This window comes from Pyrus communis, chromosome 5 (assembly GCF_041283825.1).
Source record: "Pyrus communis isolate YQ-2024b chromosome 5, ASM4128382v1, whole genome shotgun sequence".
NCBI lineage: Eukaryota > Viridiplantae > Streptophyta > Magnoliopsida > Rosales > Rosaceae > Pyrus > Pyrus communis.
In genome coordinates, this window is record NC_142569.1 from 18719502 (window position 1) to 18734037 (window position 14536).

The 14536-nt window shown below is 34.3% G+C and overlaps 2 protein-coding genes and 1 long non-coding RNA gene across 3 annotated transcripts; 2 read left to right on the forward strand and 1 right to left on the reverse strand.

Annotated features, from left to right (window-relative positions):
• Positions 1–822: 822 nt before the first annotated feature.
• Positions 823–3020, reverse strand: LOC148696932 (uncharacterized). The gene is made up of 2 exons (XR_015962899.1): positions 1608–3020; positions 823–1521 (listed from the first exon to the last, which is right to left on the reverse strand). It is a non-coding gene; the product is annotated as an uncharacterized LOC148696932 (long non-coding RNA).
• Positions 3021–4135: 1115 nt separating this feature from the next.
• On the forward strand, positions 4136–7400 carry LOC137726188 (cyanogenic beta-glucosidase-like). The gene is made up of 7 exons (XM_088693403.1): positions 4136–5833; positions 6014–6083; positions 6341–6399; positions 6549–6624; positions 6796–6873; positions 6967–7054; positions 7136–7400. The coding sequence occupies exons 1-7, from the start codon at positions 5663–5665 to the stop codon at positions 7398–7400; spliced, it is 807 nt and encodes a 268-aa protein (XP_088549529.1). The 5' UTR covers positions 4136–5662.
• Positions 7401–7580: 180 nt separating this feature from the next.
• LOC148696933 (beta-glucosidase 12-like) lies at positions 7581–9119 on the forward strand. The gene is made up of 6 exons (XM_088694681.1): positions 7581–7702; positions 7836–8053; positions 8190–8221; positions 8315–8417; positions 8585–8693; positions 8810–9119. The coding sequence occupies exons 1-6, from the start codon at positions 7677–7679 to the stop codon at positions 8979–8981; spliced, it is 660 nt and encodes a 219-aa protein (XP_088550807.1). The 5' UTR covers positions 7581–7676; the 3' UTR covers positions 8982–9119.
• Positions 9120–14536: the final 5417 nt, after the last annotated feature.

The following is a 14536-nucleotide window of genomic DNA, read 5'->3' on the forward strand; positions in this document are numbered from 1 at the left end:
TTTCTTAATGCTTCCATCCCTCCTTGGTCGTGATTTCGATCTTCCTCTTCATCATCATCAATATCGCTCTCTTCACTATAGTCTTCGGGGTCATCAAAATGCCTATCACGTTCAGAATGCCTCCTTTTGTAGTTATGAAGAGCCATTGTAGCAATGACAATATTCACTTGCTTATTGAACACACAATCAAGCATATCCCTCAAAATTGCCCACCTTTTTTTTCATACTCTAAACGTACGCTCAATTACGCTTCTAAGAGAAAAATGTCTATGGTTGAATACCTCTTTATGCCCCGTTGGTTGGCCACTCCTATAAAAATATGAGAGATGATGTCTTTTACCTTTATGCCCCATGAGGTGGTATTAAATTCCAAATCCATAAGTTTGATAATATCTATTGCCATCTAACATACAATATCCAACATAACACCAAAATATCTACTAACGATCTCCGAAGAGTGTTGAAATTGCTCTTAGCTATTCTTTTTTTTTTTTTTTTTTTTCTTCTATACTATGTCCTAACATATGCAAGAACATTCCTAATATCACTTTCTCCTTGAACCTTTCAAACTATAGTTAGCTTGCAATACTTTTATTAACCAAATGTTACCTGTTTGAAAAAAATTCATACATGGAGTTTTATGCACATATTTTAGATAATATGCTTCAATAGCTCGAGTACAAGCACATGCTAATATGTCAAACTCTTCCTCATCATTATCTAGAATGCCCATATTCAAGCGCACCTTCAAGTTAACAAATAATCCTTAACAAAATTCAAGCACCTTGCCAATTAACAGTTGTACCAATATTGAAAACAAAGTATCTAAAAATTAACTCATAATTCAAAATAAGATTCAAGGAAGGTGTCAAACAAATTCTAAGACATAATCCTAAAATCTGACTAAGAGTGTACAAATCCAGAATGTTTTGTAAAACTACAACTCCCTCATTGGTTGATGAACTCATAATTCAGCCAAGTAAGTTGCACACTAGGATCTTTCATGATAGAGAACATCTCTCTCTTCTCTTGATTAAAAAACGAACGAGTTGCAAACAGCCACAACGGGCTAGTACGCTCACAACTGGTAACGGTTCAACAATCTGCACAATTTCAGGAATACTAGTGCCTATGACCAATTGCCTCATAGTGCTCTTACCCTCTACTGCACCAATAAGGCGGTCAATTTGACCATACAATTTTGCAGCACCGCCAACCTTTTTCCTTTTCCTAACAAACTTACTTGTTCTCAATTCACCTTGGTCAGCTCTTTTCTTTTTCCTTTCTTAGCACATTTTCTCATAGATTTGGTAGTGCACTCTCCTCATCATTTGATCCAATAGATTCATTTTGTATATGAACATTTCCTGTTGAGTCATCCCTACTACTTGGTAGTAGTGCACCAAATGAAGGTGCCCAAGCATTTGCACCAGTAGCAACGCTGTTTGAGAGCATCCTATCCAACTTTTCCTCGAACTCAGGAGTGATGCCTTTCTGCAATCTTCCATATTCAGGATTTATCTACAAATAAAAAAGAATGTTGTTATTATGTAGTTTATGATTACTATAACTAGAATAACATCATAACTGATACAAAGTGAACATACTTGAATCTTATTATTCCACCGTTCATCAAAGGCATCCACTGTTCCCTTGCTTGGATTCCACTCTAGGCCAGTTTCTTTCCCAATTAGTTTTTTGCACAACTACCAATCCTTTTTTTAGTCTATCTCACTTATTTTTCAATTGCGCTTTACTATAAGAATTTCCTGTTTCTTTTCTCAAGTTTTCTATCAAATTTGCCGATCTTTCTTTGTTAAAGTGAGGGCCAAGACGACGTCCGACCTCAACATCCTTGATGCACAACTCACTGAATACGGATATATTATGATCATTGCAGGTACCATGTGGAGCTCTTGCTGAAGTTCCCACCTTTTTTGCCATCCTTATATATATAATATTCAAGGAAAACTAATGAAACGGGTTTGAAAACTTTGAATTTTAATGATAGAGCAAAACAAGACACAAAGTTCAGTGGAGACCACAACAACATCAGAAGCTATATGGTGTATATAGATCTGCAATGGAGACCACAAAAAGTCACGCAATAAAGCAAAAAAAAAACACAACATCTTCAAGACTTACATAGCATAATTGTAATTATGAGCTAGAGATAAGGCTTTGAAATGTTCATTGCCTGCTCAAAATCATATGCTTACTATGATTCTGCAATCTTCCATTTCATGCGACTCATACTATTCTTTTATCTTTTGGTCCAAATAAAAAAACTACTTTTGAAAAGCTCACTATCCACATGCCGGTGTAAATTTATGTTGCATACATGTTTTGGCTGATACCACGTGAAAGAGAGTATCCATGTCTGTGTAAATTTAATTTAACAGCAATCAAATCTTCCAGTATCATCCAAAAACTAATCACCGAACTAAATTACAACTAATCAACTAATTATACGGGAAAAAACGATTCTAACCAAATTAACCAAAGAAATTAATCCACCTCAAGTCCCAGAAATTAATTAAAAATAGAATTTAACCAAATTAATCAGCAAATTTCAATCATTTTGGAACAAAAATCAATTGCAGAAAAATGAAGAAAATGACTTATAGTTGAATCAGTTCAATATTTCAATATTCCAACAATAAATTGTCAAAATAAGCAAATTAGAAATTGAAACGAAAGAAAACTCACCTGTTGTTGGTGAAGAGTGCTTGAACCAGAGGAGATGAAGAGGATAGATGGGTCTGTGCCCCAACCAGATGAGAGGGAGAAGAGAGAGCGCGAGAGAAATAGGGAAAGGTGGAAATTGAACGAAGCATAGGAGAAAAGGATAGTATTGTCAGCATAAATGTTCTTTTAGGTTAATCAAACAAGCAAATTCACAATTTCTAGATAATAAAATTTTGTCATTTCAATTTCCATCATTTTAAAATTCTTTAGTAATATAAATTATTTTCATCCAAACAGATTGTTAGGTTTTATTCTTATGCTATGTGTGTACATCATTTTGTAGTATAACATAAAGAAGATGAATTAATAATCAATAAGAGCATTGTCTCCATTTTTCTAATAATATATGAACACAACTACAAGTTATTTTAACTTAAGATAGTACAATTCAAAAAGAAAATGGTGCAACCTCCACTTCAAATTTCTAGAGTGCACAAAATTTGCCACAAAAACAAAACAAAAAAATCCTTCCAATTTTTTCCTCGTGTTGCACAACGCCAAAATATCATGTGCATTCTCCGCACCTCCAATTTTCCATTTGCGAAAAATCCACAAAAAGAAAGTCTTGCTCAATTTTTATATTGTTTGCCTCATTCGTCTTGTTAAAAGACATTAAAATTTGTTATTGATTCCTGCAAACAGAAAGTTAAGTGGGTAAATATATAATATAATTAGCATTTATGACATCAAGTACACATCTATATTTGTTTTTATGTATTTGTAGTTGTCATATATGACATGTCATCTCGACCAAACTTTTTTCCTTTCTTATCAGACTTATTTCTTCTCAATTCGCCCTAGTTAGCTACTTTCTTTTTTCCCTTCTTATCATATTTTCTTCTGTATGGAATAGTCTCATTCTTCTCCTCATCATTTGGTCCAACAGTTTTAGATTGTAAACAAACATCTTCCGTGGATTCCTCCATAATATCTGGTGGTAGTACACTAGACAAAGGTAAGATCCACTTGTCATATAACTACTGTATTGAAAGATATATCTTTCGATGAAGTGGAAGAAATAGATAAAAGGAAATCTATAAATTAGAGCTGAGGATGCTTAAAGGAAGAATATCTTATATTATAACAAAAAAATACAAATATGCTATATTATGTTATGCCTAAAAAAAAAAAAAAAACGAATGACTTAAAAAAAAAAAAAATATATACAAACAGATGACATGTTTCACGATATATATAGTAGTGGGGGATTATGGGACAAAAAATAAATCCATTTGGCATGGAGCTAGAACCTTGTTTCGAGATGTTTTTGCTGGTATTGATCCAGATTTAGATGCTCAACTACAATTTGGCGCATTCCAAAAACTTGGAGATCCAACTACAAGAAGACAAGTAGTCTGATACAATATGCATTGTTACTTGTTACTTTTCATTTTTATTTTCTTTTTGTGATTTTTAGATGGGGTACCAGATAAATCTTGATTTGAATCTCTGCCTTTTCTTTGACTCTTGTTCTTTATTTATCCGGGAGACGATCCCAAACAAACAGGTATGGAAGCTATTATTGTAAACCACGATCGAATCTATGGAAGCATTGGTTTATACATTCCTTTTAGTCTCAACTCTAGGAATAATATTTTTCGCTATCTTTTTTCGAGAACTGCCTAATGTTACAACTAAAAAGGGGAAATGATTTGTTATCATCTCAATTGAAGTACGAATCCTCCCAATATTGGGAGGATCCATACTTCAACTAGTCCCTTTGTTCCTCGAATGGATCTCTTAGTTGTTGAGAGGGTTGCCCAAAAGCAGTATATAAGGTGTACAATTTTTTGGTTGATAAAGGGATCAATTGGTATAATTCTTTTGTTGGTAGATTGGAGGATTACGAACATGAATATTGCTTCCCTATTGGCTGTTTTTGCATTAATTGCTACTTCTTTAATCATACTGATTAGTGTACATGTTGCATTTGCTTCTCCTGAGGGTTGATCGGGTAACAAAAATGTTCTATTTTCCGGCTCATCATTATGGTTTGGATTAGTCTTTCTGGTGGGTATCCTTAATTCTCTCATATCCTGAACCTATTTGTTCTATATCCAAAAATGAAATGACCCTCCCTCCCAATTCCATCAGGTCGTGAGACACACAAATATTCAATATAAGTCCCAAAAATTCAAATAAAGAAAAAAAATAGAAAAATTAGAGAGGGGTCAAACTTTTGTGTTTTTGAATTGTAAAAATATATATAAATGAAAAATATTAAATCAAAATAAATAGATGTAAGCTAATAAAAACCAGTCTCTTGAAACACTAATCAATTTCTTGTACTACCAAGAAGAAGCCACCCCAATGGTATCCTTTCACAATCTTTAGGAGCGAAATAGCCAATTTGAGAACCTAGCTATTTCGATGCCTTCTTAATTAGCGTGGAAATACAATTTCACAAAACCATTGGGTTTACTGATTCAATATTAAAACTCTAACAAGCAGAAAAAGATCAAGATTAATTAATTCTTCATCCTTATCGATTCTGTACTTACGTAAAGAATTCTGGTCATAAATTTCTACTTTTTTGTTGGGTCAAATAATTTTCTACTGTTTGAATAAGTCTCTGTAGTTAATCGCCCATATTCAACTTCAAAAGTTTTGACCATCAAAATTTGGACAGGCATAATATAAACATGCAGATAAATGACTCTTTGTTTCCGAATCCAGAAAACATTTTCTTTCGCTGGAAAACTCAAGAGTATTCAAGGATTTCAACAGACCATGACTTGGTCTTTAAACTAGGGCTTTCAAAGTCAATTTTGTTTACAATTTTTAACCCTTTACTATTCTCATGAGCTAGTACGTAGACACCATATCCCTTCCTCCCTTTCTCTATATAAACCCCATGCAATATTCCAGGAGGAGATAACTTAATTATCTCGATCGATATCAAAACTCCCAAGTTATGGCAATGAAATATTCACGATCTTTGCTCTTTGGTGTGCTGCTACTCATTGGCTTTGCATTGACAAATAGCAAAGCAACTCATACAGATCCACCTGTTCATTGCGAATTTCTCAATCGCAGCAGTTTTGAACCAGGGTTTATATTTGGCACAGGTTCCGCAGCTTACCAGGTCTGTATATATATGTATTTTACACACACACACACATTTATATATTTCTTTCGGGATTATTTACCATATTTTTGGTGTATTTTATACATGCAGTTAGCATCCATGCATGAATTATAATGTTGACATCTTCCTTGCGTGTGTAGTAGTACTCTTACGTATATGCATGTGTGTATATTTCAGTATGAAGGTGCAGTAAAAGAAGATGGAAGAGGCCCAAGCATATGGGATACCTTCACCCACAAACATCCAGGTCTGTGATTTAATCAATTGGTAATATGAAAACTTTAGCTACTTCATTTCAAAAGGAGTATAAATAGCACCTCATTCTTTTCTTCGTGAGGACAAGTAAACTCCAACCTCTCTAATAACCATGCACTTTGTTGGGAGACGAATAGTACGTGGTCATGTGATATGTACAATATATGTATATACTTCATCAGTGCGCACGCATATAAAGTACTTTGCACATGATATGGATTTCACCATTATGTTTTTGAATAACTACAGAAAAAATCGCTGATGGCAGTAACGGAGACGTCGCTATAGATCAATATCACCGCTATAAGGTCTAAAACCTCATAACTTTGTCTCTTGACCCTTTATACTTGAAGGGCACATGTTAACATATTAAATTGGAGCCTTTATAAAAATAAAATAAAAAGGACAATATATAATGAGATCCTCAATATTTAATTTTAAACTTTTGTCATTTTAGGAAGATGTGGGGATTATGAAGGATATGGAGTTGGATGCTTACAGATTATCTATTTCATGGTCCAGATTATTACCAAGTAAGTTGCTCCACATCCTCATATTTGGTTGGGACCAATGTCAATATTGTGCATAAGAATTATTTTTCCTACAAGAAAATTATTCTCTTTATATACTTTTAACTAAAGTAATGTGATCGAGTTATCTACTGGTTAACCCTTTTTTTTTCTTGTTATTTTTTTTCAAATTAGATGGAACATTAAGTGGTGGCGTTAACAAAAAAGGAATTGATTATTACAACAATCTCATCAATGAACTCCTACGCAATGGTTAATCATCCTACCTTAAACAATTATTACATGAATTTTTAGAACATCATTCAATTAGACTTTTAATTTGATTTTACTGATCATGTACTGCAGGTTTAAAGCCGTTTGTAACAATCTTTCATTGGGATGTTCCCCAAGCTTTAGAAGATGAATATGGTGGTTTCTTAAGCCCTCGAATTGTGTAAGTGAACAAAATTTATTTTCTCATTGATAATTTGATAAAATACATACTGATATACGTAACATAAATTTGCATCTACAGCGATCATTTTAAAGACTATGCAGAACTTTGTTATAAGGAATTTGGTGATCGAGTCAAGCACTGGTTCACGGTAAATGAGCCATATACTTTTAGTAGCATGGGTTATGCTGTTGGGACTCTAGCACCGGGACGCTGCTCTTCTTGGCGAAATCTAAACTGCACCGGTGGAGATTCAGCCATTGAACCATACTTGGTGACACACCACATTCTTCTTGCTCATGGAGCAGCTGTAGAATTGTACAAGAATAGATATCAGGTTCAATAACAGTTTCTTTTTTTTTATTTTTTTGGGTCAGCATATTGGCTCCTAATTGAGAATTCTATAAGAATCATTATTATTGAGTTGTAATACAAGAGGGAATACTCTCAGTAGTAAGATAATCTAAAGGTTGTATCTTTTTCTATAACTCCTATTTATTCAACCAAAATTCATATTTTTGGGCAGGCATCTCAGAAAGGCTTGATAGGAATAACATTGGTGACATACTGGTTTGAGCCTGCTTCGGAGTCAAAGCAAGATAAAGATGCTGCCTTACGATCTATGGATTTTATGTTTGGATGGCAAGTGCCTTAATAAATTATATATAAACTCAATTACACGTTTACTTATGACTTGTAACATTGATGCAACCTAGCTAGCATTACTCTTTATATATAATGCTATAATTAGACTAATATTTGGAATTTTCATGTTTTGTAGGTTTTTGGACCCGTTAACAAGTGGTGACTATCCACACACCATGCGATCAATTGTTGGAAAAAGATTGCCAAAATTCACAAAAGAACAATCCAAGTTGCTAATCGGATCGTTTGATTTTCTTGGAATAAATTATTATACCGCTAGATACGCGACTAGTACACCGAAGAACAATTCACTACAGGCAAGCTTCGTAACAGACCCTCAAGCTGATCTTACAAGTGAGTGCAAAAGGAAACTTACTTTCAATAGCTTAAGTTCTTTGTTTTTCTTGACCTAGTTTGACTTCTTAATTACATTAATTATATTCTAATATTTACACCAATTGTATTCTAATGTTTGTAAATATTGTGGCAGCTGAGCTTAATGGAGTACTTATTGGTCCACAGGTATACATCAAATTTATCATTTTGAGCTATTTGCATTTGGAGGATTAGTTTTTTACCCCAACATTAACGTATTATCTTGAAATAGTGTTGCAGACTGCTTCAGATTGGTTATATGTATATCCAAAAGGAATTCACGATCTTGTGCTCTACACAAAGGAAAAATATAATGATCCACTCATTTATATTACTGAGAATGGTATGTCATACATACTTTTAAGCTTTGATTAAATGCAAAAGTTTCACATATTTATAATGGTGTAAAATGAAACTACCCGTTTTTTTTTTTTTTTTTTTTTTTTTTTTTTTTTTTTTTTTTAGAGGAAAAAACTAAATTTAATTTTTTGTGCAATAATATGTACGTAGGTGTATCAGAGTTGAATAATCCAGAACTATCACTTGACGAGGCTCTTCATGATACCAATAGAATTGACTACCACTACCGTCACCTGTGTTACCTTCAAGCGGCGATCAAGTAAGTAGTTATTAACAAATTAATTAAGGCTATATACTGCCTAGCCTTCTTAAGTTATTGTTATTTAATCATTATATTGACGTAATCCATTTGAACATTTGTGTATTTGTGTTCAGAAATGGTGCGAAAGTGAAGGGATACTTTCCATGGACATTGTTGGATGACTTTGAATGGGATTCTGGATACACCGTCCGATTTGGTTTAAACTACGTGGATTATAATGACGGGCTAAAAAGACACCCAAAACTCTCAGCACATTGGTTCAAAAATTTGCTTAAGAAGAGTTGAAGGAATTAAAAGAAATTTATTGTTGATTATAAACATTTAAGTGGATAATTGTCCTTTTTATGTATTTGTATTTCAATTCCTTCCGCATTTGTATTTCCTTTCAATAATGTAAGTATTCTTTGAGATTCAATAATTCAATAAAAAGCTAAAAAAGCTAAAAAAGCTGTGAATGCTACAGTAAGACCTCTCTATACAAAGGAATAACTTATTTATAGCCGTAAACAGTTTTGGTCCTAGTTTGGGTTGAGGAATAAATAGCACATTGTAATAAGTTATTATTTTTCTTGGTCCTATTGTAAAGAAAATCGCCTCGACATAGTAGTAATTGTTAATAAGTACAATAATAAACAAGGCCACAAAAAAAATAAAAAAAATTTAAGAAAAGGTTTTGGATGGACTAAAACATTTCTATACTATTGTTTGGCATGGTTTTCTTTTTTTTTTCCTTTTTTTTTTTTTTTTTTTTTTTTTTTGGATTTGATACCACACCTTGGAGCTTTTGGGTACGTATGTAAAACCTTGTTAATATCTTCTTGTTGAAGTCAAAATATTTCTAGCTCCTCAGGATTATCTTCGTCCCCTTCTTCCCTAATTGTATTAGTGATTATTTTTTCAATTAAAGCGTGCTCAACTTTTTGCACAACTTAACACAAATGTTTTCACTTAGGTGGCTTTGCATATGACCTTGGGTGACATGACAAATTTGATAGAAGAAAAGAAAAAGTATACGCTTGAACTGGTCGAAGGTTGGATTGTACGTATTTGTCAAATTTACTTAGAAGAATTAAATAGTTTTAAAACTTTTGCTATATATTACAAACATCTATTTTTTATTCTTTGTTGAACATAAGGATGCTAATAGATTTTAATATATTCCGCCTGTTTTACACAGTTTTAAAATTCACGGCATCGCGCGGGCTTAATTGCTTGTAAGAAACTATTTACAAACGTTGATGCACAAAATCAATGAGACTTTGGAACGACGTAATGTGTCGAGTTTGTAACCATCGCAATGTTGCTCCATCACCTACTGAGGATAATATGTAAAGAGATGGAGGTAGGGAAGCAACACAAGATGTACGTGGTTCACCTTAAATGGGGCTACATCCACGATGGTGGAGGAGTCCTCATTAATAGTGAAGATTTTGCACAAGACATAAGTTTAAGCATAATCATCATTAGTGAGTTCTAATGACGAGTTTATGCACAATAATGACATTAGGAATTAATTGTTCGAGAACGGTCTCCTTGTATAGTTGATGAAGGTCTTCCGCTCCCATCCACGATTGATGTGGGACTCTAGGAGTTTTATTTTTAGGTTGACGCTTGTCGTGTTGTGATTGATCTCTTGATTGGAGAAAAACTCATGTGCTTCGGCAAGGGTGCCTCCACATGAAGTCTTCAGTGGGTTCTTGAAGGTATAAGGTTGACCGGTGCTTAGTAGTTTCGAGGGTGGTGAACTACGGAACAAACACTGGTCCCCCAAGTTCACGAGTGAGGAAAGCTTCTCGGTTGGAGACTTGCAAAACCCAAATTGGTGAGTACTCATGAAACTTTCGCGTACTAAAGTGTATTAGCATATATTAGGAGTCCACCAAATCTCCTATCGATGAGGATTACTAAAGGAGGTGTCTTATATTTCCCGAGCCAATGAAGAAAATAGACTTTAAAAATTCTTTCCTCTTTTTTTTGGATGTAGCCCAAGTACATATATTTGTTTTTTCTTAAGCCCAAAGTAGCACACAAATGTCCTATTAATTTTCCTTATTAACAATAATATTTGTCAATTGTATCATATGAAAATAAGGGTCTTTCCCGCAAAAGATTGTTTTATCTAACTACTTAAAATGTCACAAAAACTGGGCTGTTGTCCCTACTGGGCAGCCACCAAAAAATAATTATTAGACCGACTTATACTTATGTAAAGTCTACCAAATTTTAGATGAAAATACTAGACACACAGAGCAGAAACAGATTTTTAAGTAGTTCACAAATTAAGAAAAATGAGTTAGGGGAATTGCTATCCACCACCAAATATTCATGCAAACATGTTATGTTTCATTCAAATTCCCTTCATTTTCGGATGAAGATGCTCAAGTTGGCTCAATGTTAGAACTCAACCTATTACTCTTTCTTATGTAGTATGTTGAGAGAATGACGTTTTCAACTTAACTTAGTCCCTAGCATGCAATCTAGAATGGTGTGTTCATAGATTTAACAAGTAGAAATCATTAAGAACGAAAAGAGTTTGAGTTATCACAAGGCATCGTAAGTACTAGCGTTGTCTTACTTATCCTAGAAATTGATTCACATGTTAATCGCAATTAACAAGTACTACTCTAGAACATATGTAGGTCCTCATTCGACAAGGGCAAGCACACACATATTCATAGCATTAGAATCCTAGATATGCTTACTAAGTATGCATCCGTAGAAAACACATAAAGAATTCATCAATAAGACAAGTAGTGAACCAATTTTCATCCATTCAAAAAAGCAATTCAAACGAAATGTCATAACAAACTTGCAATCATATTCGGGGCTTCAAAACAGCCCCTAACTACTAAAAATTTAGTAACACAATCCTTAAGTTAAAACAAAAGAAGTTTGAGAAAATAGAACCGAAAGAAATCGACTAAGGCTCTCCTCTTTCCTTCCTTCCCCAACGCTACTTTTAAACCAATTCTTGTTGCATCATTTTCTTGTCCTTAACTCACCCACTAATTATAGCCATTTAGTGATGACAATAAGTGAGAGGAAATGGTAAAACAATTGTAACTCCTTGGGTAGCCTTTATGCCAATTACTCCCTCTTAATCCTAATCTTTAATTCCATTTCCTGTCAGCTGGTTTGTTCTTGATTGCATCAGTTTTGGCTGCTAGATTTATTGGATTTATTGCTTTCAATGCTTTCTTGTCAGTTACAAACTGCTCAGCCTCTTAGGAACCTTTCAGTGTTAAAACGCCCATAACTTCTTCTAGAATAATGATATTAACAATCCACCAAATGCCCCAGAAAATAGACATCCGTAGCTTTGCAAGCATATAAGGCTCATTCTCTAATTCATTCTGAGCTGTCCGCAACTTGCTTCCAAAGTCAGCTGACCTGCACAGACAGTTTTGATGAATTTGTTACTTAAAATTCCACTTGTGTTATTTTTCTTTTCTTTACTTGACAAATCCTACAAAACACAAAAACAAAGTAAATAACTCAAAAAATATAAGGAACTGACTAAGAAAAGACAAGTGAATTTGATATAAAATATATATAAATATAAGCTTATCAAAGTACATATATTTTTTTTTCTTAAGCCCAATTCCTTCTTTCTTTGTTTGTTGAGAAAAGAAAATCTGATTGAAGTTTTTTCATTTGTGTATATAACTTGAGTGGTTGAAGCTTTTTCCTTTAGACAAATGGCTTGAAGGGTTGATGTTTTTTCCTTTGGACACATAGCTTGAGTGGCTGAAACTTTTTCCTTTAGACACATAGCTTCAGTGGCTGAAGCTTTTTCTTCTGGGCGCATAGCTTGGTTGAAGTTTTTTCCTTTGGACACGTAGTTTGAGTGGTTGAAGCTTTTTCCTTTGGGCGCATAGCTTGAGTGGCTGAAGCCTTTTCCTTTGGATACATACCTTGAGTGGTTGAAGCTTTTCTCCTTTGGACACATAGTTTGATTGGTTGAAGCTTTTTCCCTTAAGCACATAGCTTCAGTGGTTGAAGCTTTTTTTTGTGGACACTTAGGTTGAAAGGTAGAAGTTTTTTCAAGCTTTAACCACTCCATATATTGATTTTGCTTTGCATAGTCTTGATCAAGAGTGTGCGAAGCAATTTTTTGTTGGGTCATTCTCATGTTGTTGATGAGTTAGAGAATTGGCAGAATATGAAATTTTTTTTTTTCTTGGACACTAGTGTGCATTTCCCACCGAAGTTTCCATTTACCATTGTTGGCAAGTAAAGTTAAGATATAATACTTGCATGTTGTCATGGTGGCTATATAGGTTATTGAAGTTTGCGACTTCGAAGTTCTTGTAAATATTGGAGTAGAAAATGCCTGAGGTTTTTAGAAAGCCTATAAATGAGTTTCCTTCAAACCATATCCAAGGCAACCCAACTAATTTATTGAAGCTACAATGTTTGACCTTCTTGTACAGTTGAAAGAGATGTTAATAATGCTTCGTACTACATGGTGCAAATTAAGCCACTGAAGAGTTGAAGCCTATATGTTGCTTGAAGCCTTCTGGAAGCTATACAAATTGATTGACCTCCTAAATGTGTTATTCCCCCTACACAGTGCCTTTATATATAATAATAAGGTTGGAAAGAAATCATTCTCCTCCAAGGAATACAAGTCCTAATAGGGAGGAATAACTAGAATAAAATCTAATCTAAGATTTACACAATCACACTTAAATAAGAAGTTTATAACACTCCACCTCGAGTGTGTAAATACTCAAGTAGATTCGGCATCATGTGTTGTTGAGGAAGTCGACTCGTTGTCATTGATTCTAGGAACACAGTAGTCTCAATAAGGTAGGAACTTGCATAAGGAAATAAGTCTCACAAAAATCCTAAGGCTATGGTAAAAATCCAAGTAAGGACAAAATAGTTAAAGAAAAATTTGGGAGCAATGCAAAGTCAAATAAAATGTCTACATGACGTCATCAGGGATATAACCAACCCAAGATGAGAACCTTGTCAAAACCTCGTTAGGTAGCAAAACCCCAGTGGTAAAAATGTTTCTAATCGTAGGGAAAAATAGTACATTAAGATCAAGCAAGTATACTTCAGGATACTCCCCTGAGTTTGACATAATTCCAAAGGGAACTAACAATGTTACAACTCAGAAAGTTTACGCATACCAATCCTTGAACAAGCTTCTGAAACGTCGCCTTCGGTAGTGATTTGGTGAAGAGGTCAGCCAGGTGGTCTTGTGAACGAATTTGCGTGACTTTCATCTTCTGATGCTCTTGTTGTTGATGTGAGAAGAAAGACTTCGATGCAATGTGCTTGGTGTTGTCTCCTTTGATGTAACCCTTCTTGAGCATTTGATGCATGCTGCGTTGTCTTCATAGATCATCGTCGGGAAGTCAACGACGGGGAAAAGATCGTAGGAGCTTCAAATATCACCCACAGCCGCTACCATCCAGAAATATTCTTGAGTTGTTCAATGCATGTTGCGTTGTCTTCATAGATCGTGTACGGCGAGAATTTCAGCACTGTTGGGCGAAGTGGCAACTAAGGTCTGTTTAGTTGACCTCTAAGAGATTACGGTGCCTCTAATGGTAAAGACATAACAATTCCAATCGAAGTTTCATCTCCAAATAGATATCCACTATGGCTGATCAGACTTCTTCTGCAATTGAACAGATTGTGCAACCCAATATCCCAAATTTATGCTTTTGGCAAAGACCCATGAATTTGAAATTGCTTTGTGTAGGTGATTCACCATATTTATGTCCAATTTAAGTTCACTAAGGTCTCTCTTATTCTGGTTTCGTATGGAGGCTAACCCTGAAAAATGGGAGAGGAAATATGCAGCTTTCTTTTGTTTTTTTTAT

Bases quoted from the DNA above. Each gene is read 5' to 3' on its own strand.
- LOC137726188 (XM_088693403.1), top strand. From the start codon at position 5,663: ATGGCAATGAAATATTCACGATCTTTGCTCTTTGGTGTGCTGCTACTC. The intron at 6,400-6,548 runs GTCTAAAACCTC...TTGTCATTTTAG, and splicing joins ATCAATATCACCGCTATAAG to GAAGATGTGGGGATTATGAA. The intron at 6,625-6,795 runs GTAAGTTGCTCC...TTTTCAAATTAG, and splicing joins ATGGTCCAGATTATTACCAA to ATGGAACATTAAGTGGTGGC.
- LOC148696933 (XM_088694681.1), top strand. From the start codon at position 7,677: ATGGATTTTATGTTTGGATGGCAAGT. The intron at 8,054-8,189 runs GTGAGTGCAAAA...ATATTGTGGCAG, and splicing joins CCCTCAAGCTGATCTTACAA to CTGAGCTTAATGGAGTACTT. The intron at 8,418-8,584 runs GTATGTCATACA...ATATGTACGTAG, and splicing joins CATTTATATTACTGAGAATG to GTGTATCAGAGTTGAATAAT.